The sequence below is a fragment of the Oncorhynchus nerka genome, linkage group LG9a, assembly GCF_034236695.1.
Source record: "Oncorhynchus nerka isolate Pitt River linkage group LG9a, Oner_Uvic_2.0, whole genome shotgun sequence".
Lineage (NCBI taxonomy): Eukaryota > Metazoa > Chordata > Actinopteri > Salmoniformes > Salmonidae > Oncorhynchus > Oncorhynchus nerka.
In genome coordinates, this window is record NC_088404.1 from 22,320,327 (window position 1) to 22,347,633 (window position 27,307).

Consider the following 27,307-nt stretch of genomic DNA (forward strand, 5'->3'; position numbering starts at 1 on the left):
GATGAACATGGTACCTTCAGGCATTTGGAAATTGCTCCCAAGGATGAACCAGACTTGTGAAGGTCTACATTTATTTTTCTGAGGTCTTGGCTGATTTCTTTTGATTTTCCCAAGATGTCAAGCAGAGCGGCACTGAGTTTGAAGGTAGGCCTTGGAATACATCCACAGGTACACCTCCAAATGACTCAAATGATGTCAATTAGCCGATCAGAAGCATCTAAAGCCATGGCATCATTTTCTTGAATTTTCCCAATCTGTTTAAAAGGCACAGTCAACTTAGTATACGTAAACTTCTAACCCACGGGAAGTGAAATAAATCTTTCTTAAAACAATTGTTGGGAAAATTAAATTGAGCGAATAGTGTTTTTTGAAGCTGACTCAATTTTGGTTCCATTATAAAAAATATATATATTTTTTTTTAAATAAAAAATATCACCGTTTTCAATTTGGGTTTTGATCATTTTTAAAACATTAAATGCATTATGAAACAAAATCACACAAATTTGAGCTTTTTAATTGACATTACCAAAGGCAAAAAGTTCAATTAAATTGTCAAATCATGAAAATATTCCATTGTCCAAATTGGGTAGACATCAATAAAAAATTAAAAAAGAAGACTATGAAATGTCAGTTGTGTAAATAACAGACTTTTTATTTGACGACTTTTCCATTTTTCATTCCTTAAAGTTATGACAATCATTTGACTAGTTCTTCAAAGTAAATAAGGCATACTTTCACAAACTGTCTATCGCACTCTCTCCTCGTGTGTACATTCCGCTCTCATCCAGTCTGTGTGTATCTAACCTAAAGTATCTAACCTAAAGTATTAGAAAAGTAGCGTAAGGAAAATGTATCCATCTCTGTTAGAGGCGGAAAGAACAGGTGCAATGGATTATGGTCATTGTAGTTCATTAACATATTTCTGCGCTGAACTATACCGAAGGAATAATATATACACTGCTCAAAAAAAATAAAGGGAACACTAAAATAACACATCCTAGATCTGAATGAATGAAATATTCTTATTAAATACTTTTTTCTTTACATAGTTCTTTACAAAAGCACGCAAAAATTATCAATGGAAATCAAATGTATCAACCCATGGAGGTCTGGATTTGGAGTTGCACTCAAAATTAAAGTGGAAAACCACACTACAGGCTGATCCAACTTTGATGTAATGTCCTTAAAACAAGTCAAAATGAGGCTCAGTAGTGTGTGTGGCCTCCATGTGTCTGTATGACCTCCCTACAACGCCTGGGCATGCTCCTGATGAGGTGGTGGATGGTCTCCTGAGGGATCTCCAGACCTGGGTTAAAGCATCCGCCAACTCCTGGACAGTCTGTGGTGCAATGTGGCGTTGGTGGATGGAGCGAGACATGATGTCCCAGATGTGCTCAATTCAGGTCTGGGGAACGGGCGGGCCAGTCCACAGCATCAATGCCTTCCTCTTGCAGGAACTGATGACACACTCCAGGCACATGAGGTCTAGCATTGTCTTGCATTAGGAGGAACCCAGGGCAAACCGCACCAGCACATGGTCTCACAAGGGGTCTGAGGATCTCATCTCGGTACCTAATGGCAGTCAGGCTACCTCTGGCGAGCACATGGAGGGCTGTGCGGCCCCCCAAAGAAATGCCACCCCACACCATGACTGACCCACCGCCAAACCGGTCATGCTGGAGGATGTTGCAGGCAGCAGAACGTTCTCCACGGCGTCTCCAGACTGTCACGTCTGTCACATGTGCTCAGTGAGAACCTGCTTTCATCTGTGTAGAGCACAGGGCGCCAGTGGCGAATTTGCCAATCTTGGTGTTCTCTGGCAAATGCCAAAAGTCCTGCACGGTGTTGGCCTGTAAGCACAACCCCCACCTGTGGACGTCGGGCCCTCATACCACTCTCATGGAGTCTGTTTATGACCGTTTGAGCAGACACATGCACATTTGTGGCCTGCTGGAGGTCATTTTGCAGGGCTCTGGCAGTGCTCCTCCTTGCACAAAGGCGGAGGTAGCGGTCCTGCTGCTGGGTTGTTGCCCTCCTACGGCCTCCTCCACGTCTCCTGATGTACTGGCCTGTCTCCTGGTAGCGCCTCCATGCTCTGGACACTACGCTGACAGACACAGCAAACCTTCTTGCCACAGCTCGCATTGATGTTCCATCTTGGATGAGCTGCACTACCTGAGCCACTTGTGTGGGTTGTAGACTCCGTCTCATGCTACCACTAGAGTGAAAGCACCGCCAGAATTCAAAAGTGACCAAAACATCAGCCAGGAAGCATAGGAACTGAGAAGTGGTCTGTGGTCACCACCTGTAGAACCACTCCTTTATTGGGGATGTCTTGCTAATTGCCTATAATTTCCACCTGTTGTCTATTCCATTTGCACAACAGCATGTGAAATTTATTGTCAATCAGTGTTGCTTCCTAAGTGGACAGTTTGATTTCACAGAAGTGTGATTGACTTGGAGTTACATTGTATTGTTTAAGTGTTCCCTGTTCCCTTGAGCAGTTTATAACCGCCGCCATGTGCAATAAAGATTTTTACTGGGATACAGTTCATATAAAGGAAATCAGTCGATTTGAATAAATTCATTAGGCCCTAATCTATGGATTTCACATGACTGGGCAGGGGCGCAGCCATGGGTAGGCCGGGGAGGGCATCGGCCCACCCAATATGCATCCAGGCCCACCCGCTGCGGAGGCAGGCCCAGCCACTCAGAATGAGTTTTACAAACAAAAGGGATTTATTACAGACATAAATACTCCTCTGCACCCCCTCTCCAATAGACGATCCCGTAGGTGAAGAAGCCAGATGTTGAGGTCCTGGGCTGGCGTAGTTACAAGTGGTCTGCAGTTGTGAGACTGGGTGGGCGCACTGGAAATTCCTCTAAAACGACGTTGGAGTCAGCTTATGGCAGAGAAGTTAACATTAAATTCTCTGGCAATACCTCTGGTGGACATTCCAGCAGTCAGCGTGCCAATTGCACACTCCATTAAAACTTCAGACATCTGTGGCATTGTGTTGTGTGACAAACCTGCACATTTTAAAGTGGCCTTTAATTGTCCCCAGCACAAGGTGCACCTGTGTAGTGATCATGCTGTTTAATCAGCTTCTTGATATGCCACACCTGTCAAGTGGATGGATTACCTCGGCAAAGGAGAAATGCTCACTCACAGAGATGTAAACAAATTTGTGCACAAAATGACAGAAATGTGCTTTTTGTGAATATGGAACATTTCTGGGATATTTTGTTTCAGCTCATGACACATAGGACCCACACTTTACATGGTGCGTTTATATTTTTTGTTCAATGTAGGTTAAATATTTGATTCATGAAAACTACAACTCCCTTCAGCCCAGTGTCCCACAGTTATTAACTTGATGTCTCTCTTTAGAGAAAACGATGCGATGGGCTCACACAACAAACTAAAATACTATTCAAGTAATTGAACAGACATCAAATAAAATTTTACTGGTCACATACACATCGTTAGCAGATGTTATTGAAAGTGTAGTGAAATGTGTGTGCTTCCAACAGTGCAGAAATATATATCAATTCCACAACAACTTCCTAAAACACACACAATTCTAGGTAAAGGAATAAAAATACATACACACATAAATATATGGATGAGCAATGACAGAGCGGCATAGGCAAGATGCAATAGATGATTTAAAATACAGTATATACATACATGAGATGAGTGATGCAAGATATGTAAACATGTTTATTAAAAGTGGACAATGATTTCATGTCTGTATGTAGGCAGCAGCCTCTGTTAGTAATAGCTGTTTAAAAGTCTGATGGCTTAGAGAGGAAGTTGTTTTTTTATGCTCAATTGTACATCTGTAAAAGTTTGTGACAATTTTAGTTGACAGGACAAATTTCTTCAGCCTCCTAATGTTGAAGAAGCACTGTTGCTCCTTGACCACACTGTCTGTGTGCGTGGACCATTTCAGTTTGTCAGTGATATCGACGTCGGGGAACTTAAAACGTTCCACCTTCTCCACTGCTGTCCCGTCGATGTGGATAGGGGAGTGCTCCCTCTGCTGTTTCCTGAAGTCCACGATCATCCCCTTTGGTTTGGTTGACGTTGAGTGAGAGGTTGTTTTCCTGACACCACACCCCGAGTGCCCTCACCTCCTCCCTGTAGGCTCGTCATTGTTGGTAATCAAGCCTCTACTGTTGAAACGTCTGCAAACTTGATAATTGAGTTGTAGGCGTGCATTGCCACGCAGTCATGGGTGAACAGGGAGTACAGGAGGGGGCTGAGCACGCACCCCTGTGGGGCCCTAGTGTTGAGGGTCAGCAAAGTAGAGATGTTGTTTCCTACCTTCACCACCTGGGGGCGGTCTGTCAGAAAGTCCAGGACCCAATTGCACAGGGCGGGGTTGAGACCCAGGGCCTCAACCTTGGAAGCTACTATGGTGTTGAATGCTGAGCTGTAGTCAATGAACAGCATTCTTACATTGGTATTCCTCTTGTCCAGATGGAATAGGGCAGTGTGCAGTGTGATGGCGATTGCATCGTCTGTGGACCTATTGGGGCGATAAGAAACTTAAAGTGAGTCTAGGGTGAATGTAAGGTTGAGGTGATATGATCCTTGGTCTCTCCAAGCACTTCATGATGACAAAAGTGACTGCTACGGTGCGATAGTCATTTAGTTCAGTTACCTTAGCCTTCTTGGGAACAGGAATAATGGTGGCCATCTTGAAGCATGTGGGGGACAGCAGACCGGTATAGGGACAAATTGAATATGTCCGTAAACACACCAGCCAGCTGGTCTGCGCATGCTCTGAGGACACAGCTAGGGATGACTTCTGGGCCGGCAGCCTTCTGAGGGTTAGCACGTTTAAATGTCTTACATCGGCCACGGAGAAGGAGAGCTCACAGTCCTTGGTAACGGGCTGCGTCGGTAGCACTGTATTATCCTCAAAGCGGGCCGTCGATGTCCGTGACAGGCCGTGACCCTGACATCGGTCAATAATGGCGCCGGAGAGGATGGCTGCAGTTTTACGGTCTCCTAACCAACTGTGCTATTTTGTGTTTTTTTCCCACATTGTTTCTAACCTATTTTGTACATAATGTTGCTGCTACAGTCTCCTATGACCGAAAAGAGCTTCTGGATATCAGAACAGCGATTACTCACCTCGAACTGGACAAAGATCTTGTCTTTAATGATTCTGACGCGAAGGATGTACTGCTTCTCCTAGATCAGGCCCAAATTCCCATAATTTGCGTGTAGAAAATATGGAAATACAGGGGGTGGAGATCGGGGTGCCTTGTGAGAATATGTTGGCAACTGGGTAACCCACCTCTACCATCCATTCTATGGAAGCAATTAGGCCCGAGGGGGTGTGGGATATGGCCTATATACCCTGGCTAAGGGCTGTTCCTAGGCACGACGCAACACGGAGTGGTACATTGGCCATACACCACAAACCCCTGAGGTGCCTTACTGCTACTATAAACTGGTTGCCAACTTAATTACAGCAGTAAAAATAAATATTGTCATACCCGTGGTATACGGCTGTCAACCAAATCACTGTTCAAGACTATCCTACCAACAGGACATTAAAAACTGTAATATCTTATGTTTTACAGAGTCGTTGCGACAGGGATAATATACAGTTGGCTGGGTTTTCCATGCATTGGCAGGACAGGACAGCTACGTCTGGTAAGACGAGGGGGGTGTGTGTGTGATATATATATATATGTCAATAACAGCTGGTCCAATGTCTAATATTAAGGAAGTCTCGAGGTACTGCTAGCCTGAGAAAAAGTACCTCATTATAAGCTGTAGACCACACTAACTGCCAAGAGAGTTCTCATCTATATTATTCGTAGCTGTCCATCTACCACCACAAATGATGCTGGCACTCGACTGCACTCAACGAGCTGTGTAAGGCCATAAGCAAACAAGAAAATGCACATCCAGAAGTTGCGCTCCTAGTGGCCGGGGACATTAATGCAGGCACACTTAAATCCGTTTTAACTAATATCTACCAGCGTGTCACATGTGCAACTAGAGGAAATATATTTTTTAAACTCTAGACCACCTTTACTCCACATACAGAGACTCATTCAAAGCGCTCCCTTGCCCGGATGCTATGATACAAGACTGTTATGCTACAACTCTATTTCTTGAACTGCATTGTTCAAATACAAATATGATAACCGACCGACCGACCCCCCCCCCCCTAAGAAAAATAGTTTATGGGAAAAACAGCTAACTTCATACAAATCTATACATTTTGCCATGAGCAAATAGAAACATCTGTAGTTTTATAGCTAATCTACATGTTTTGGAATGAGGCTATATTTTTAAAGCTAATTTCCTGCATCTCTACACATGACCCGTTTTAGGAATCTAGGCATACGTCGCACATCACGTGACAGAAGGCACATTTGAACTTTTATTTATCGTAATGCACTTGTCAGAAACGCAAACTTTCATGTGCCTTTCATGTGCCAACTTTTACTCCATCTGTAAATACAAATAAAATTGTTAAAATTAAGAGCCTAGATGGTTTAGACACGGAAATAGACATGGCTAGCAGGAAGGTTCCTGATTGGCTGAGATAATGGATGGGCAGGACATGCCGGGAGATAAGTTTAGATTGGTCTGCTATGTAGCATGCTTCTGTCTACAACGTGAGCTGCTCAGAATGTGCTGACAATCCTTTGTAGTCTTTTTTGAAAGATGCAGTATAAGATTAGCCCTCGAGAGGTTTCTACTTTTCTTATCAATATTGAGGCCCTGAATTTAGCAGGCGCTATTGACAGATCAGTTGGAAAAAGTTGTGATGGGCTACTTTCTGTACATGCCACGGTCAGTATGAACCATAATGACTTGACAACGCTGGCTAAACAAGATGTAGCTACAAACGAAATGTAGTTAAATGGTTCCAGTCTGCCGTGAAGCGTTCATCCATGTATACAAGTAAGAGTATAGCTACATTCAGATATAAGTTTCAAATGTCAGAAAGTAATTTTCATTGCAAGCTAAAGAATACTGTTAACCAACTAGCGAATGTTAGCTTGCTGGCTCGCTAACGTTATGTATATGATCTGTGTAGTATTATTATCAGAAAACCATTTGCATGGCTAGTTATATCCTAATGTTCACTAGCTAGCTAACATTGAACCAAGTTGGTTAGTTTGAACTAGATGCAGATTCATACAACAGCTATGACAATCAGTTTGTATTGGTGGTAGTAGCATAAATTGGCATAATCCTGGTTTATTGTTTAGCTAACTGTCAAAAACAAAGACTCCACTTTGCCAGATGATTACAGGACTCATCTAGTTAACCAGGTTTGTCTGGGGGTGAATACAGCCATCTATTGCATTTCATGAACATGTGTACACGTCTAAACAACAACAGTGACCCCTCCACTAAGGTGGATGTGGCTGGTGGGGAAGAGGTATAGCATTTCTTTCACATGACCCATCAATTTAGACAAGTGTGTTTTATTTATTTTTATTTTACCTTTATTTAACCAGGCAAGTCAGTTAAGAACACGTTCTTATTTTCAATGACGGCCTGGGAACAGTGGGTTAACTGCCTGTTCAGGGGCAGAACGACAGATTTGTACCTTGTCAGCTCGGGGGTTTGAACACGCAACCTTCCGGTTCCTAGTCCAACGCTCTAACCACTAGGCTACGCTGCCGCCCGTCTGGGTAAGCATCATCTAATAATTATAAAATACTTATCTGGACACTTTCAGTTTTTGATATTGTTACAATTCAAGTAGCCATTTCACTGTACCATTTACATATTCTGTATCCTGTGCATGTGACAAACTTTAAGTTTAAATTGGGTTTCTATTTCAGGAAAAACATCTTGCTTTCCAATGTTAAGTCAGAAAGGATCTTGTTCAAAGCACTATCAGTGCTGGATTGTGGTGATATTGTCTATATGCAGGGCTCAGCAAGTACCTTACATTCTGGACACTATCATGGAGCTTTAAAATGTATTACAAATGCTGGATCACTCACCCATCACTGTGATGTGTATGCTATGGTGCAATGGACCCCTCTCTCCACCAGGAGGCTAAGGCACTGGCACACTTGTACCATCAATGCTTTGTACACAACTGCCTTTGTATCTATGTTCTTTACTGACCAGATCAGTCACTCACTACAGTCTTTGTTCACAGTCGCTGCCGTCCTTGTCTATTCTTAAGACTGATCGACAACACTGTTTGTGATAACTGCAGTTTCTAATCTTCAATTGTATCAGTAATTTGTGTATTTTTCTGTAATATTTTATGGACACGATGCCATTTCCCTGTTTTGACTTTTTTTGTTTTTACATTTATTTAACTAGGCAAGTCAGTATTGGGATAGGGGGCAGCATTTTCACTTTTGGATGAAAAGCGTGCCCAGAGTAAACTGCTGGTTACAGTCCCAGATGCTAATATATGCATATTGTTAGTAGTATTGGATAGAAAACACTGAAGTTTCGAAAACAGTTTGAATGATGTCTGTGAGTATAACAGAACTCATGGCATGCAAAAACCTGAGAGCCACGGGCGCGTGATGTGCGGTCATGAGAGTTAGTGCGCGTTCCATTGCTTTTCTACAGACAAAAGAATTCTCCAGTTGGGACATTATTGAAGATTTATGATAAAAACATCCTAAAGATTGATCCTATACTTCGTTTGACATGTTTCTACGACCAGTAATATAACTTTTTGGAATTTTCGTCCGACCTTTCCGCTGGACTTGCACGCGCGTTTGGATTTGTTTACCAAACGCCAAACCTTTTTCAAAATTAGCTACATAATATCGACAGAAACACGGCAAACGTTGTTTAGGATCCATCCTCAAGGTGTTTTTAACATATATATTCGATAATATATCCGTCGAGGCAGTTGGTTTCTCATAAGAAGCGATTGGAAAAATGGCTACCTCAGTATTTTACGCAAGGTTTTCTGCGGGAGACACCATGTGACCACATGCCATATATGGTCCCTTACAGCCATTATTCAAGGGAAATGCCTAAAAAGACGTCACAATGCTGTAGACACCTTGGGGGAAACGTGGAAAACGTAAGCTCATTCGTAGCTCATTCACAGCCATATAAGGAGTCATTGGCATGAGGCGGTTTCAAGAAATGCGGCACTTCCTGGTTGGATTTTTATCTAGGTTTCGCCTGGAACATCAGTTCTGTGGCACTCACAGACAATATCTTTGCGGTTTTGGAAACGTCAGAGTGTCTTCTTTCCAAAGCTGTCAATTATATGCATAGTCGAGCATCTTTTTGTGACAAATTATCTTGTTTAAAACGGAACGTTTTTCATCCATAAATTAAAATAGCGCCCCCTAAATCCAACTGGTTAACCTCAAATGGGTTTTACCAGGTTCAATTAAAAAAAAGATATATATATATATATATATATTACCTTGAGTTTCCTTATTGTAGTTTTAAACACATTTAGTCTTGAAATTTCTGGTTGTTTACTACACTACTCACTCTTTAGCACGTGGCCTCATGTGAATCAAAGGGATGGGTGAGGCTTAAGAGGGTGTGAACGATGCTATATGGGTGTAGACAAAGAGCTCTCCAGTAGGTGTACCAAAACATTCATGGGCCATTTTCTCAAAAGTGGGGTTACAAGTTTATCCACATTCAAAGCAGAATAACTTTCCATTTTCGTCAACTGCAGTGTTTGACATAACATTTTCCAGCTAGGTCTCTACTTTATCCAATGTTATAAAAATATATATATTTTCCACCATAATTAGCTAATAAATTCATTAAAAATCCCACAATGTGATTTTCTGGATTTTTTCCCCTCATTTGGTCTGTCATAGTTGAAGTGTACCTATGATGAAAATTACAGGCCTCTCATCTTTTTAAGTGGGAGAACTTGCACAATTGGTGGCTGACTAAATACTTTTTTTCCCCCACTGTACATACGTACATGTAGGATAACAAAAACATATCTGTGTGTGTAGCCTTGGAAACGAGAGAGAGAGGGAGTGTATGAGTGTGTAGACTTGTTGTGAATGTAAGTCTGTGTCCGTGTGTGTGTACTGTAGGTTATCATGAGGACTTTTGGTTCTAATCTGGTCCCCCTCCTTCCGTCAACAGGGGGACACTGAGATCCTGTGTCACGCTCCCTGGCACTTCCTGGTCCCATGACAACAAGCCCCTGGGCCCCATCTATCAGTGGCAGACTGCACTTTGATCACACTTCAAACCTGGGGCCGTCCGGGGGAGCCAGGGCCCAGCCCAGCAGAGCAGTCCTGGATTAACACCATCCCACTCCACCTTTGAAGTGCCACTCGGCAGCTCAGATGGCAAAGGAAAGGGAATTAGTGTGGGGTGTGTGCCCTTTCTTCAGTGTGACGGCGATCCCTCTGTGGGCTCACCGTTAATCAAGCAGAGTGTGTTTTAAGGGCCGTGATGAGGGACACTCACTGCAGCTGGAGCTCTCCTGCAAGGAGCTCAAACTGCCGGGATCAAACACATAGCAAAAACACGCTCTACGCCCCAAGGAACCACTTACACTAGGTTAACCCGATGATCTGCACATCGTACAGATAGAACATGGATAAGACAAAGATATGCCTGTCCATCTTTGTCAACAATCCAAATCAAAGGGTTGACAGACTTATCACCAAGGAAGTAAAACTTGACAAAGCAGCCTGATAAACACTCCTTAGGGGAGTCAAATGCTTGAAGGATGATTGGAAGGTGAGTCAATGCTCAGTCAAGGGTGTGTCACATCCTCTAAAGTGCACCTTCAACCCCTTTAGCACTGTCAAAGGCTTTTCTGTAGCTTGCTACGGTAGGGTAGCTGGCCAGTGTGTGTGTGTGGCTTGCAGCGTCACACTTGGAATACAGGGTCAGAGGTTGGCTTCTGGCATTATGAGCAAATCACTGGTGTCAAAACTGCCATAATATGGGATTGGCCCATTGTTGACTGAAAATATGTCCCGTGTTACAGTCAGCAGAGCCATTGACATGTCCTTTGTTACACAATGTCAGTGGCTCTGACTAACACAGGACATATTTTCACTCAACGATGGGCCAATACCATTCAAAGGAATGGACTTCAGTTTGTGTGCTGCAGCCATGAGCCTCTTGCGTCAAGAGAAAAAACACCCACACAATTCACAAACATTTGCTGATGATTACGTAAACAGAGCCTCTGTGGTGGGTTAACACAGCAGGTTGATTGAATGTGTGCACAAAGGTCCCAGAGCTCCTCGCTCCGCAGGCCGGCAGATACCCCAGGTAGAGCCAGGGAGGCCCAGTGTCAAAGGCCACTGCTCATTTAAAGCATTCACCATAGGGCCACACTACAAAGAAAACAGAACACATGCTCAGTCAGTGATTCTACAAGACAGTCAACAGAAGAGTGAGTAGACTGGCGGATGCATTTGAAGATATAAGAAAAGCGCCCAGTTCTCCCAATCAATGCTCGTGTCCCAACGACAATGTGTGGCCTTGTGTGATAAGTCCTGCCACTGGGGCTGTATCTGATGGCTCCAGAGCTCCAGCAGACCCATAGAGGCCATGTTATCAGGGCTGGCTTCTCTGCAGAGCCTCACTGCAGATACTTTCCATGCCAATGCCGTTAACAGCTCCAGGAGGGGTTCAAGTAGGCAGTTAGAGGGAGGGGGTTGGGAGGCCTGCCTTCATTGTGTGAAGGCTATTCTCACTTACCTTCCCACTCCTCCTCTTACATGGCTCCTACAGGAGCCATCAATTGACAACAACACTCAAACCTCCCCTCCCACGCGACACGTAGCAAGGCACACCATAACACAGGAAGACGCCCTTGCATCCTCAGGATGTGCCATGCATTCGCTCCAGAGAGCATTGAGATACAGTCTCATACCTGACCTTGAGAAGAACCAAAGATCGATAAATAAGTTGGATGCCTGCATACCACCTATCTGGATGCATAGTGAGTTGGTTGGAGCTCTGGTGATAGGACCGCCCCTCTCGCACTTACTGCTGTGAAACCCTGGGGCCACATTCTGACACATTCAAAACATGGTGGCCTCTGTGCTACCTGGTTATGGTCTCCATTTGGCCCCTGAAAACAACAACTCGACAAAACTGTTTACATGTGAATCTTGATTGTATTTATTAGGATTCCCATTAGGCGACACCTAGTAAAGGACCCATCTTCTACCACTTTGCCATTGGTAATCTACAGCGTCATACAACACAGGGAAAACAAGGAGGCACACACATAGCAACTGCTGATTCCCATGGTCACTCAAGTAGGAGAGCCAGCTGTGTTTCATTGCAGTCTCAATGTCATTGCAGTCTCAATGTCACGGCCAGTCGGCCAGGTGTGACAGTTGGCTGTGCTGGCGAGGGGAGAGAGGGGGCTGGGCTTGGGAGACTGAAGTTCGACAGATCCTTCCCGGGCTGAGCTCACTGCCGTGCAGACACAAGAGCCCCCGGGTGAGGATCATTAAGCACAGGAGATGGGAGGCGAGCAGCCTCATTCCTCCACAGCCACACGGGTAAACACATACACTTCCTCTCAGAGCTAGAGTTTCCTGCTTTACGCTGACAACCCAGTGGTCTCATTTCCCAACCATATCACACATCCTACACCAACACACACGGCCCATTAACATTTAGCCTGCTGGCCCTACAGAGGAAAAAACTGTTTGACCAATGTGGTGGTTGGAGGAGGGACCCTTGGGACGTCCAACTCATTGACATGTAAAATGGTTACGGTTAGGTACGTCCCAAGGATCCCTGATAGCTATAACCCGAGTGCGCAATGAGCTTGGGAAAACACCACGAGGCAAATGAGAGAGCAGGGGTGGGACTAGAAGTGCAGCAATGTGAGTTTGGCACAGAGAACGCACAAAAGCAGAGACAACAGAACGGTGAGACAGGAGAGCGGGAATGAGAAACTAAAAATAACAGTACAGAAAAAAACTTGCATAAGGAACATTATGTTGCCTACTAAAGACAGGGGAACACTGACTATTCAAAACATATCACAGAGAAGGGCATTCTTCACAGAACCATTTCGAAGAGCCCTTTACAAAACAGGCGATAAGTACTCCAACTAACAACTGCTAAGACCCAACAGGTGTATCTGACTGAGTCTTTGTTTCAGACTGACTACACCCTCTAAGCACTCGAGCTTTTGCCCATATACACCATCTCCTCCTCCCTTAGCCTCAGGTCCCTCAAGTCTCACCCAATCTGCACTTCCCACACAAACAGTAACCCCCCTCTCCCAGTCTGAGTCTGTGGGGTGACACTCCCGCTGGTTAATGCCCCCCCCCCTCCTCACACACTCTCCCCTTGCACACACTCTCCCCAATGCTCAGAACACCATATTTCCCACCCCGCTCTTACCTGCTCAAAGTGTTATGTTGCATCACACTGTACTGAGACTGGGATGTAAACACGTCTGCCAGCCGCACTAAATACATATGAGTTTGCCTTAGGTTGTTAGCTGGCTTTCAAGGAATCCCCCTAGACAAGACCTGATTCTCAGAAGCTCATAAGAAAGTACCCTCTACTCTGTTCGTTCTTCTCTACAAGCCAAAATAAGGTGAGCCCTTGAAAGAGGAGACCAGTTAGGGTAGAGGCCGTCCCCAGACTGGAGACAGAGAGAGGGAGCCATGGGGAGCAGCAACAATAGAGTTGGCTGAAACAAACCCCAGTGTATGTGCCCCCCACCCCCCAGCTCCCCATGTGAAACCATCTGATGCATGTACTACTGCTTCACTTGTCAATCACAGCTGGGGGAGGGGAGAGTCAGCTCTTACAATGTGCCTGGGTTTGGTAGTTAGAGAGACATAGTGCATGTGAAGGACTAAGAATGTGTGTATTTATGAGGGATCCACAACCTTGAGGGGTGACAGCAGGGTGTGAAAAGGATTGGGCTTGGGGTTAGCCGACATGGCCATGTGAGGTTCGCATGTGTGACACTTTGATAGGATGAGCAGTGGAGGGTTGTGCTGGGAGAGTTTGTGGTGTGTAGCGCAGCAGAGCTAAGGGAGAACTCCGGGTGGAGGATTCGGCGATATAATATTATAAAACAAACTGGGCTGATGAAAGGCTCATTGTTGTTGTGTGTGTGGGGGGTCCTTTCTTCTTTTGGGGCTGACAAAAGAGTTCTGCAGGCCAGGGTTAAAAGGTAAAGATATTCAGGATGAACGCAGCAACCACTTATCCTTTTCAAGATGCAGCGTTGCGCTGGCTGCAACATGGCCCGCTGACCCTTCCTTTATTGACAGCGCAGATCCCACAGCCAACGTTCACTTCCTCCCAAAAACCCCAGGAGCTCCGCTGAGGACGGCCCCTTTCAGATCAATGCCCCCAATTCAACACAGACTCAGCAGGATTTAGCTAAAGCGTGCTGCCCGTCTCTGACATATAATCCACACAGTGAATTAGTGGGTACCAGAGGGCCCTGTCTAAACTTGGGGAACATCCCAAACCACTATAGATCCTTCTCCCTAATCCATTTACTTTTAGTCAAGAGGCCTTGCTCACTCAGCTCCCCATTCTGCCAGATCTAATAGGACTAAATCTTCTTTTACAAATCAGGCGCAGGCCTGGGAAGAATAGAAGTCCCCCCCCAGTCCAGAAAGGCTGCAGCAGGCAGCAGCACCCAGTCAGCAGCACCTCCACCCTCCAGGGGGAAGGCAAAGAAAGAGCCACCATCTGGGATTTAGTCATGGTGATGCCAGGGCTGGAGTAGCACCGCTCTGGGGGCTGGATGAATAAAGGCTATTCAGCACTGGCACACTGAACATCACAACCCAAGTTGGTCGGGGAGACTCCCTAAGAACGAGAGGAGGGCTGGCTGTCACGGGGACGTGATGAGCAATCAGTACAATATGGAGGCGGGAGTTTGATTAAAAGTAGGCGTTGGAAGTCATTGGAGTGAAATACTTTCAATGGCTTCAGGACAATAAGCAACATACTAGGTTCCCTGTTCATTTCAGTTTGTTGAGAACTGCCAGGTCAAGTGCTGAGGGATCTTCTCTACAGCAGGTAGGTTGGCTCCATAGTGACCAGGGCCCGTTTCAGTGCATCATCTGTGCAGATTGCACCAGATTTACATTACATCCGCATCCAGCCCTGCAGACTGGCTTCGTCAACCCAGCTCTTAAATAGAGTCACCCTCAATGCATATTAGTACCCGGTCATTATGCCTGTCTTAATTTTAATAAATGGCCCCAGAAAGAGCCCAATTTCTCTGCCGCTCTCCAGATATCAGACAGCAGATGAAGATGTATGGAATCAGACAAGCTGCACTAAACACCAGCACGACACATATCTCAAGTAGAATGTTAGGCTCAGGTTGGCAGTTCTGGGGGCGGAGGGCACATTCTGGAGGTTTCAGAGGAGGCTCAGAATGCCTGGAGTCTGGGACTTCAGGGCTCATTTCACAGCCATATTGCCAGGAAATCAAGTGTGCCTCCATGGAGACAAAGAAGCAGGGGGACGGCCAGGTCGGCTGGGGCCTCTTCCTGCAGAGTCCCTCTCCCTCCGGCCAGGGGAGACTGGGAGCGACAGCGAAGTGTAACAGGGGAACAATGTGCAAGGAGCCGTTGTGTGAACTTGCCAAGAAAATCTCCATTATCAGCCACCGGAACAGTGGCCCGAAAAAGAAAAGAACCGCTCGACAACACCACCTTCCCACTGGATCACTGGGTTTGTTCATATCCAGTTGGTAGCGGTTTCACAAAGTACAAAAGTTTGGCTCTGTGACATTCATAAAGGGGCTCCTGAAAAAAAGCCACAGTGAACTCTGCCCACTGAACCATTCCCTCCATCCTGAGCTCTCGCTACCAACAGCTTTATGACCAAGAGACAAGATATTAGAGCCATGCGGAGCTAAAGCAAAGGGCGTAACATACATTCTTCAAGTCAATCCTTACATGTTTGCCTCTCTAGCATGCTGATAATTTCCTCTGAAGAGATGACACTGGTAACAAATAAAACTGTTCTTTATATCCTCTCTACACAAGAAGTGCATTACTCAGAGGCTAGCATACCCTTTCCTCCCATCTGCCAATTCTGACACCTGGGGACAAAACCAGAATAGAAGATTAACAACACCCAATGAATGTGTCAGAGACAGCTGGTTGAAGCTCAGTGGCCACAATGTTGACCCTCCTGTCCGTCCAGTGAGACATGCATCGCTGTGTCCACAATGCTGGACGGAGAGAATGTCATGTAATGTTGACACTGCGACCAGGCTCAACCCAAATCACCTGGGCGCTCGATACCAGAGGAAAGACCATTCTGTCAGGGGAATGACAGCCACTTCCAGCATCGCTCCAACCCAACTCTTAGGAAACCCAACCTCAATGCTCACACTGCACAGAGCTAAGTGCCACCAAGACACAGACAGAGCACAAGTACAAACACAGGAAATCAGTATCTAAGATTTCTGGTGGTAGAGTTTAAAGAAACAGTCTGGTTACATCTTCTATATAAAATAATGTTAATCAACTTCTAGAAGTTTGGTGAGACTAGCCAATGTTGAATTTCAGAGAAATAGGCTATTTCAATCCTAAATAGAGGTGTGTCAGACTACTTATTGAGACAACGGTGTTCTGAATCCATGTCACTGTAGGTCTGCTTGGTGAAACCATGGTATCTCATGGTATGCAGCATGAATGCAAAATAAAAACATTTGACAAGAGTCCCCCCTCCTGCCTAAACACAGAGCACCAGTGTTCACTGAGCCCCAGGAGGAATCATTCAGAGGAACCCCTCTCTCCTCAAACCTACTGTGAACTATGGAGTTGATCCAAACAGGTCAAACATGGTTAGAACATCCTAGCTGTATAGCCACATATCCTCAAGGCTTCACAGAGATATAATGAGCCTTATAAACTAGATCTTGCATCAGAGAAATGGCCCTAGAGGCTAAAATATATATAATTCCTATAGCTCCTTAACTGAAAATCTAGTATGGTCTGAGCAACAGTTGATTTAGGCTACATATGTATACACATGCTGGTGACTACAGAAAGAGCTTGAGGTGATCTACTAAAGTGAAACACAGGCCTTCATCTCAGCTGATCATTTACTCTGGCGCGGTCATACGATCACCTCCCAGGCAAGGCCACATCAAAGACACTAGATCCTCTTAGACCTGGATTTGTGTGCTATTTACTAACAAGCCATCTGATTTTTTCAGCACAGTCGTTTAAGAGCACACATTAGGGCTAAGCACAAACCAAACGAGGAACAACAGAGCCATCCACTAAGCTCTGTTCCATTACAGGCCAGGCAATGAAGCACATAAGATCATCCAGGGCCACAATTCACTGATGGGGCTTAGTTTGTCCCAAATAGTGAGGAAAACTGGCAACCTTTCAGCTCAGTTCCATTTGGGCCAGTGTATAAATAGCCTACCTGTGTAAGATTCTCAGACTAACCTTGCTTGAACAGAGGTTCAATAAAGAAAAATGCTATTTGTAATGTCCAAATGTCAGAGCCCCTAAACATAATGTAACGTGATGCAATGAAAATTGGTTTGGTTGAGAGTGAGATCATGTAGTCCCAGGCTTATACTACCCTGGTCCGTGAAGATGTGACAATGACATTTGATCAGTCTAGGCTTAGATTTGTATTATCATCATTCATTGCATAATTACACTAGAGAGCTTGATTCTTTATAGACTGGGAAACAAGAGATTGTCCTCTAGCAATTAAGAGTGACAAAACTACAGATTTCAGTATGTACACTCTACCTCTTACATAATCCCAATAGTATTTCTGAAATGTAGGTAGGTACATTTTCACCACTTCAAATTATATTTACAGATGTAGAAGTCATTGGCTATATCAATAAATTGAAGAGCTTTAACATTTATTCAGATATATAGCCTACCTTCTACTTTATTATTGACTAGAGCACAATAGAAGTGTGACCTTGAACAACCAAGAGTGCGCCCGATTAAGACGTCAAATCGGTGGGTTTATGGTGAGCATTTGCGCAGGACCAATATGCTATTAAACCCCATTATCATAGATTTCGTTACTGATATGCGTCACGGATTAGGCAATCCATTAAATAAAATGTTTCTTGAAATCAGATACAGTGGCAGCACATGTGATCTGTGTCTAGTGACCCGGTTAAAGATTGATACAATAATTCACGCGCACCCGCAACTAAACGGTGCAGATCGATCAAACCCGAGTTCTACAGAATCGAGACGTTTGCATCATGATATCGCTCGCGGAAAAAAATAAACACAATACCAACTTTACTATAAACTAGGTGGAGCTTAGCCAGCCCCCCATGCACCGAATCCAATGTACACTGACGCTCTAGAGACGAATTTATTTTAGCTTCACATAAAACAAGCATTTGAACGACTGCTTCATCATAGTAACGTTAAAACATTCGAGCGAATGAAAATGCCAGAATGGCAAGTGTTACCCTGACTACCCCGTCCAGATAGTATGCTAGACAATTAATTCAAAACTCTCGTCATGAACTTGACTGTACTTGATAAAAACATGGCATCAGTGGATCAAAGGGGAGCAAGATAAAACTACAAGCAGCCTTTATTCACGTGTGATTTATTTTGAAATTGTGAGTAACGTCAACGCTCTAATCAATTAACGTTATAAGTTACTGAACTAGCTAACGTTATAACTTCGAGCTATTTATGGTGATATAATTAACATGTTGTTTCTACTATAAACGGTAAGTTATCTAGGTATCATTTGGACAAAGACGTGCGATTTAATCTGACTGGATGGCTGTAAACACAAGCGAAGATTTCACCAAATGAAAACAAACGGCTCACACCACATGGTTCTGTTTGGGCTGGAAAGAACTATCAAAATACAACACACGACCATTGCCAATGGCATTGGTCTAACTTGTTAGCTGGCGTTAAATGCATTGCTTGTTATAGCAACAAAGTAATCGTATTTATATCATGAAATTAAACTACCGTTTATTTCAACTGGGACTTAACTGTTTTCAAACGTTCTGGCTTAGCTAGTAGCTTACTAGCTAACTAGTTAGCAGCTAACTTGGCTAGCGTTAGATAAACACAGATAAGTTCTGAATAGATTAGCTAGCTAGCTAACGTGAGCTAGCTAGCTAGTTCTCAACTACCCTACAAAACAAATTCTATGAGCCAAATACGAAGGAAATTGAAATTTAGCAGTCCAAAAATAGAAAAGAAAATCTCCCAAATATCTACATGTAATTTCGAGAACTTCTTTACCTCAATTTCAAAGTCTGGTAGGTTGAATGCCGTCCTGAACAGCGAACAGAAATGAGCTATGGCGGGGACTTCCCACCAAGACTGGATCTCTTCCACAGAAATTGTACATCCCTGGAACATTTTCGGACCTTAAATTGTATAACTTTGTTTCTCACATTAGAAATTATTTCCTCAAAGGTATCAGTGTAAAATCTCGTTAATTCCTTAAAAAATAGGACAAAAGTTGCTGTTGATGTTCCATCCAGTCAGTTGCCATTGCAACCCAGGTCGGAGAGCGCTTGCTACAATCTGTTTCAATCAGAATTTCACAAGCGCTGAACAGATGGGGTGGCGCTACCAGCGTGGCTCGAGGAGGGGTGTTCAGTTAGCTACTTACGCCGTGTATTTAAATATACAAAATCCTGGGTATCATAAATGCTTAGTCACTAAGCATTTATGGTACCCATCAACCTATTTGTTTACATGTAATTATACTCAAATTAAAGTATATTGATACGAACATTTGATTAGCCGGTTTCTTTGTTTTGTTTACGATGCGGCCATCACCACCACCTCGACTGATAGACCAGTCCCCATTTAAAGGGAATGCTTGTGAATTCAGAACGGTCTTGCAAAAGCGCTTCTACGGTATCTACATAAAAATTGTGTGCGCTTCTTCTGTTGCGCGTCTTCAAGAGTTGAAGAAAGTAAGTGCAAGGCATTTACACTGGATTAAACGTGATCACTGTTTGTTGGATGTTTCTTTTCTTTTTTCCTCCCTGGATCAGTTATGATGAGTTAGGTAATAATATCCTTATTGAACTCTTATTATAGGCTAGCAATTAGCCTTTATATTTAAACTTGTAGTTTATATAAAACCACAGTTAAGTGTAGCTGTATTAGCTTGAAAAGCGAGGAAAATGTTTAGAATATATTTGTTTTATAACGGCAGTCTCCAACAAGGGTTTAAGTTTAATATGTAAAGCTGTGGCTCCCCCCATCGCAGAAAGAGGAAAGCGCATGAACAGGAGAGAGGTTGTGTGCGATGATGACAACTGGCCTTAGACACTGTCATTTTGTTTCTCTGAACTGTCATTAATGGGCGGCTATCTTAATGGACTACCAAAATAACATACTATAATTCACCATTTATGTAGGCTACACAATTCGTAAAAGCTTGATAATGGAAAGAAGAGAAACAGCGATCATGCAATTTCCCGGACTACAACATTCTGTTTATCAACATTTTCTATATTGACATATTCACTAGCAAATGGAAACTGCCCTTTGATTGAACCTATCTGTATTCTATTTGGGCTGGGGTTGATTGAGCAGTCACCTCAGGGCTAGTCGGTGGACAGCTATCACAGTGCTGTCGATATTTTGATAGGCTTAGGTCCCCTGGGAGCTGCTGTGCCCCTTCAGTGCTGCCATGTTGCTAGGAGACAGACAAATCCCGACTGCCTGTTGTCCAGTGTGGCTGTGGTCGAGCTTAGGTAGCCTTACTCATTTTAGAACATGGAATAGAACATCAATGATCCAGGCTCCAGACTATTTCAGAACATCCATTTACAACTCCAATGTGTGTGCCTCATAAAGACTATCCAATACCATTTCATGCAGCCCACTAGCTTTGTCCTAACATAGGTTGACCATCATTTTAAGATTAAAAGACCATGCATGATGAAAATCAATGAGTCACCTCAGTGAGCATGATCTTTGTCATCACACGTTTCTTTGCGCAGTTAGGTTAGATTAGAAGTGTAATAGTCACATGTAAAGGGTTGCAGGTGTAATTACAGGGTAATTAAGCTCCAACAACGCTGGTCAAAGTGAAATGAAAATAATAAAATTAATAATAAAGAATATACATAAATATAATATATACATAGATGATTGTGGAAGCACTCTAGTGGCAAGGGACATTAGTGTGTAAGTACTGTATTAGACTATTCTGAGTACTGTCTGGAAGGGTGCTCTTATAGGACTTTGTGAATCTAAGGCAATAGCAATAGTTTGGATGGATTATGCATCCAACCCTAGGTTGGTCAATATCATACCCACAACATTGTCAGTGTTGATTTTTTTCCATTGATCCTCTGGAAACACTTGGCAAGTTTTTGAGACAGGACTCATTGTCTCAATATGGCCTAACAGAGGATATTTGGAATACAAATACCTTACATAATCACAGACTACAAAATCCTCTCCATCTAGAGTTAAGGGGAGTCCAGGGTTTGTAACCTGACACCAGGTAGTCTGGGGGCCACATTTACCCACTTCAACAACTGGGGTGTGAGAGCCGCTCTCTCATTGGTGCTTTCTGAAAGTCCTCCTCTCCACAAAAATACCATCCATAATGCTTCCACTCTTTGTAAAACAACCTTTTCATTGTGGAAGAAAATAAACACAATAGGCCTAGATAATGAGATAGCAAACATAAAGACAGGCAATAACAGGGTTGGTAAGCCCTGTGTTGTTATGGCAGTGAACATTTAGTTCAGTCTGTCTCTGTCTCTGCATGTAGAATGTACGCCTGTTTCCACCTGTTTTACAGTCACTCTGACCTTTGTACCACTCCAAAAGATAAGAACAATTATTCTATCAGTTTATATTTTTCTCTTGCAAGTTATGCCCTTTTTACATTTTCTTTGTACTGTAATGTGACAACAGATTGTAACACAAAATAAGAAAAGTGATATTTACTTTTATGAAAAACTACTGCTGGGATGGAGCAGAGCAGAGCAGGGTGGAGCTTGTGCTGCTTGACTACCATTGCTGCACACATTGTTGAAGTGAAAGGAAAGTGGACAGCTTGATCCTGCTTGTGGGATGCACTGACATGGGTAAGTTCCCCACTGCTGTCTTTCTCATGATAAAAACCTATTTTCCAGACAAAAAATGAGCTATGTTGTCTGAGCTGGATGATCTGGTGCAGTTTGAAGCAGTTGGGGTTTGGGGGTGATTGAAGTTGGCATGGGGTAAAGACTCTTGTCTGCGTTTTTGGCAGGGGACTAGTGTGAATGGAACAGAGCTGAAAGAAAGTTTCACAGAGCGGCTCAGTGAAAGGCATGTGCAGAATGTGACTGACTGGGCACTAGAAAAGACTGAGCTGTAAGATGAAAGGTATCCAGAGGAACTGTTAGGAGGATGGTTGTGGTGGAAGATAAGAACTGAGGAGAAATCAAGAGAATGGTGTCAAAACAAAGGTGAGAGATGGAGAAAGGTGAATTCATTCTTTTTTCAAAGGAGGAGAGAAGCGAGGGTAGAGAGATGGTTTACAGTGGTAAAAAAAAGACAGAAGGGGAAGGAAGGTGGGGAGATTAAGAGAGATTAATTAGGGAGCTGAGAAGGAAATAAGGAGATAAAAAAATGAGAATGGAAGAAAGGGGACAAGAGGAGAAGAGGGTAGGTGGGAACACCTGATGTCGATTTTACGGCTTGGGTAATATTGTGCATAATAACAGACCAGCTTCTGACAATTATTGTTAACAGAAACAATTTGTCAAACCAATGTTACAAGTTCACATTGAATCTCTTTTCAGTCCTTTGGAAATGGTGGATCTCAAACACAGCTATTTATTTATTTATTTTATTTATTTCACCTTTATTTAACCAGGTAGGCAAGTTGAGAACAAGTTCTCATTTACAATTGCGACCTGGCCAAGATAAAGCAAAGCAGTTCGACAGATACAACGACACAGAGTTACACATGGAGTAAAACAAACATACAGTCAATAATACAGTATAAACAAGTCTATATACAATGTGAGCAAATGAGGTGAGAAGGGAGGTAAAGGCAAAAAAGGCCATGGTGGCAAAGTAAATACAATATAGCAAGTAAAACACTGGAATGGTACATTTGCAATGGAAGAATGTGCAAAGTAGAAATAAAAATAATGGGGTGCAAAGGAGCAAAATAAATTAATTAATTAAATACAGTTGGGAAAGAGGTAGTTGTTTGGGCTAAATTATAGGTGGGCTATGTACAGGTGCAGTAATATGTGAGCTGCTCTGACAGTTGGTACTTAAATCTAGTGAGGGAGATGTGTTTCCAGTTTCAGAGATTTTTGTAGTTCGTTCCAGTCATTGGCAGCAGAGAACTGGAAGGTTCTAAAGCTAAAGGAAACTGGTAAGCTTGTCATCTTTCAGTTTTGCCCTCCTTGGTAGATCAAATCATCTTATCCCTTTTAGAAATAAGATTAGAGAGACTAAAGATGTTATTTTTCTGGACATTCTGCCTCAGAATTATGAATGACCTACTTGGTGGGTGATTGTCCTTAGTGTCCTTATTCCTGTCGCTGTGTTAGTTGACAAGTATAGGCTGTTTCGGTTTTCGTTACGTTTATTGTTTCGTAGTGTTTGTGTTATTTCGTGTTTACGTTTGTTTGATTAAACATGGATCGCAATCTACACGCTGCGTTTTGGTCCGACTCTCCTTCACCACACCTAGAAAACAATTACAGAATCACCCACCACAAACTCAAAGAATATGGCTGCCTAAATATGGTTCCCAATCAGAGACAACGATAAACACCTGCCTCTGATTGAGAACCACTCCAGACAGCCATAGACTTTGCTAGATAACCCCACTAGCTACAATCCCAATACATACACACCAAAACCCCAAGACAAAACAAACCACAATACAAAAACCCCATGCCACACCCTGGCCTGACCCAATACATGAAGAAAAACACAAAATACTTCGACCAGGGCGTGACACCTGTTGATAAAAGGATATTAGAAGGGTGAGCCGGTTAAGGATCGATTCAGACCAGGTGTTAAAATTGTACGACAAGCGACAGTTTATTTCAGAGGGAGAATATCTGGTACACGTAAATACGGCTCTTCCGTTAGTTCGTGTGGAACGGCAGGCAGAGAGAGCGTAAACAGTCAGCACAGCCCTTATATACGTCACAGAAAGTAGGTTGACCCTAGGAAGATCGGATCTCCGGATTGGTTCAGCTGGTTGTAGTCTGTAGTCTTCTGCCATTGGCTCAGTTGTCTGTCCATCATCGTAGGATCTTCTTCGGGCACACAGTGTTCGGTTAAAATACAAAGGAGATTGTGTGTAATGTGGGAGCTATCCTGTAGGGGACCCCACAGGCTTTACTGTGAGTTGTAGCCATGTAATTAGCAGTAAGTTAGTCACCTGCATACGAAATAGCAATTCCTTACAAAACCCTCTCTTCACGTCTCACCAGAGACGTGACACAACCTAACTGGATCCAGACACAAAGAGAAACTTCTCCCATAAGGACTATGAAATAAGGCACGGTATTAAACAGAAATAGATATTTATGTATTACCATCATGTTCTCCATTCAATCCCACTATGTACTAAGTTGGCTACCAGCCACCTAGGAACTTACAACCCTCATTTAACAGAGCGGAGAACAGCTCAAAATAAAAGTAAAAATTATTGTCCACATTAGCCAACTTTTTCCAGCAGGAAAAAGTTTCTGATACCCTCTCTTCACATCTCCTAAGAGATGTGATATAGTCCAGATACATTACTCCAAGCAAAAACGAAGACATAATCCAAAAAGGAAAAATATCCTAAACTAGGTATGTCTATCCGGAAATGGCCCACAAAGAAAAATAATTTCCCCCTCTTCCCATCCCAGATGGGACACGACATACAATGGAGAAGCTTAATCAATAAAAGCAACTGGATCCCCCTCCTAAAATTGCTGCAAAAACTGAAAGATGGGTCTCATGCTCCATACCGTTATCTCGCACCTGGCTCCTGTTATCTAACCAAAAAGACCGCTTGTTCTCGCAACCCCACGCTCTGAATGTGCCCTCCCTTCTGTATTTTTTCCAGCATGAGAAAGTTCCATGGCCCTGATACTTTTAAGAATGGTTCAAATCAGCTAGGTAGCATAACACATACATACATCCACACAAGGCAACAGCAGATAATATTCAATCATATATATGGTAATGGCTATAATGTAAAATAACCCCAAGGGTGTGAACAAAAACTCAGCAATGAATCATATAACAGTTACAAAGTGTAAACTACCTTCATGTCAAAAGAGAACAGCTCATTCAAAAACAGAACAAAAGAAAACAGTGTGAAATTTAGGTCCCCCTTTTGACACCAGCTAGGGTGTCACTCAACTATCCTTTATTTCAGCAGTCATAGCATTTCATGAAAATAATAAAAAGTTTATTACTAATAACAAGTTATATATGCCTTTGTTGTATGCCCTTGTTCCCCCCAAGGGTGTCACTTATCAAAAACAGGATAAAACTTTATTGTTATTGACATGTAAGATGTAGGATAAAACTTTGGTCATGGAAAACAGAGTAAAGAATTATTAGAAACCATCTGGTCCTCTCAGCTACTTCTATCCTGTACCAAGTGGGCTCCTTGCCACCCAGGGACTCCAAACCATGTGTCATCATCAGTCAGTCCCATCCTCCCCTGAAAGCATGCTTCCGTATCGGCATCGCCAACTGGAGCATCAAGCAAAGGCATCATGCCTGAAGCCCTCACCACATCTGTAACAGACTTGTCAAAACACAGTATGATGCAAGCAGCACATCACATCAATAACAAATAATACAAGAATTAGGGTCAGAAATCCAGTAACCATCCTACCAGTGCACTTACCAAACCAGGCCAAGAGAACAGACTCCTCCACCCCCCCCGTGGACCTCATCTTAGCAGATCGTGCATCAACCCCGCCTTAGATTGTGAAGTTTAAAACTATCATCTGGACTGGTATTAGGAATATACGTGCAACATTGTTTACCGAACATCTTGCAGACGTCCCCCTGAATGGCAAGAAGCATATCCAAGGCAAGTCTATTCTGTCTGGAAACCCCAAATGTGGCCTCAAGCTGTTCAGACATACTAGTGAGTGCATCACGGAGTAATTCACAAAACGCTGTTGATCATAGTAGATATAATTAATCCATGCAGTCTGTCCAGCATCCACCATGGCTGGACCCATAGTAGGTAGTAAGTGCCAGAGTCCATCATTCCTACCCAAGGCCTGAAACTCATGAGGAATCCCCACTGACACTCCCAACAGGTTAGTGTGTATGTCAACTACATCCTCTGTCCATGGAGCACTACTACATTTGTCTCCCATGGGATGGAATGTTTTCAGGTCCCCTGGTTACAGAACTCAGCAGCTGTTCAGCAACAACATCAACAATGGTCAGTGGAATTATCAAACTGGTCAGACCACACGTACCTTGCCATTCTCCTCTAAGAATGGGTCTCAGCCCTCTTTTGGCTTCACTCATCCACCATACATCAGCCAGACCACTAGTTTGGTTTAGGCCTGTAACTGGCCAAGTGGAATTAATGGTTATGTTACTCCTGCAATCAGCTTCAGGCAATCTCCCATAATCAATGCCATTACCTGTACCCGTGATGCACTCGTAATTGCCCCCATATGCCTCAACACCCCAAGAGGCCCGATGAGGAGGTACTGCAGGAAACACAAGGCTCAAAGAGGAACAGAGGGTTGAATTGGGCTTAACCTGGTAAAAACTTCTCAAAATACACAACCACCCCTCTCCTTCTCCTACAGCAAATGGGTGTAGCCAGAACAGGTCTAGCATAACTTCAAATAATACAGTCCTTTCCTCTCAGGGTTTTAGCTGTGTACCTCATATAAGACAGCCACAAATTGTCCCTACTATCAAAACCAGTCTCAGTTTCTAATTAATCAATAGCCGAATAGTCTCTAACATTAATTACCTGAATGGTATTTTTTAACACAGTGGTGGTAGAGGAGTGTGTCCGGTTACCTCTGGTCTTGGCAGTACCTTGATAGAAAACACACCCATCATGTCTGTCCTCGTCCTTTGTAGTCCGAGGGTGTGAGTTCCTGCATCAGAGAGCTTAATAGTTTTGATGGTTAGTAGGATTTCATCACCTTTACAAAGTTCAACATTGCTCCCAGATTTCCCCATATCATGGAAAACCTATCCACCCTTGTGGGATCCTCCATGCTATAAGGATACCCTCTTCTCCAATCCCAGAACTGTCCGAAGTCGGTTACCGTGTAATCTCTATTCTAACTTCTTATCTACCCAGATCTAGGGATCTCTTATGCTTATTTTGGAACAAAATACACATCACTTAGCC

At 43.4% G+C, this 27,307-nt stretch overlaps 1 protein-coding gene and 1 long non-coding RNA gene across 4 annotated transcripts in view; both read right to left on the reverse strand.

Annotated features, from left to right (window-relative positions):
• LOC115134055 (chromatin remodeling regulator CECR2-like) overlaps nt 1–19,522 on the reverse strand; it is a 65,171-nt gene extending 45,649 nt beyond the window's left edge. For all 3 annotated transcript variants that reach the window (XR_010464689.1, XR_010464688.1, XM_029667625.2), the window contains exon 1: nt 19,213–19,522. Coding sequence is in view for 1 of the 3 variants with exons in the window: in XM_029667625.2 (XP_029523485.1) it covers nt 19,213–19,332 (120 nt within the window). In the remaining 2 variants the exon portion in view is untranslated. The remainder of the gene's footprint in view (nt 1–19,212) is intronic.
• On the reverse strand, nt 632–13,251 carry LOC135573356 (uncharacterized). The gene is made up of 2 exons (XR_010464691.1): nt 4,671–13,251; nt 632–4,535 (listed from the first exon to the last, which is right to left on the reverse strand). It is a non-coding gene; the product is annotated as an uncharacterized LOC135573356 (long non-coding RNA).
• Nucleotides 19,523–27,307: the final 7,785 nt, after the last annotated feature.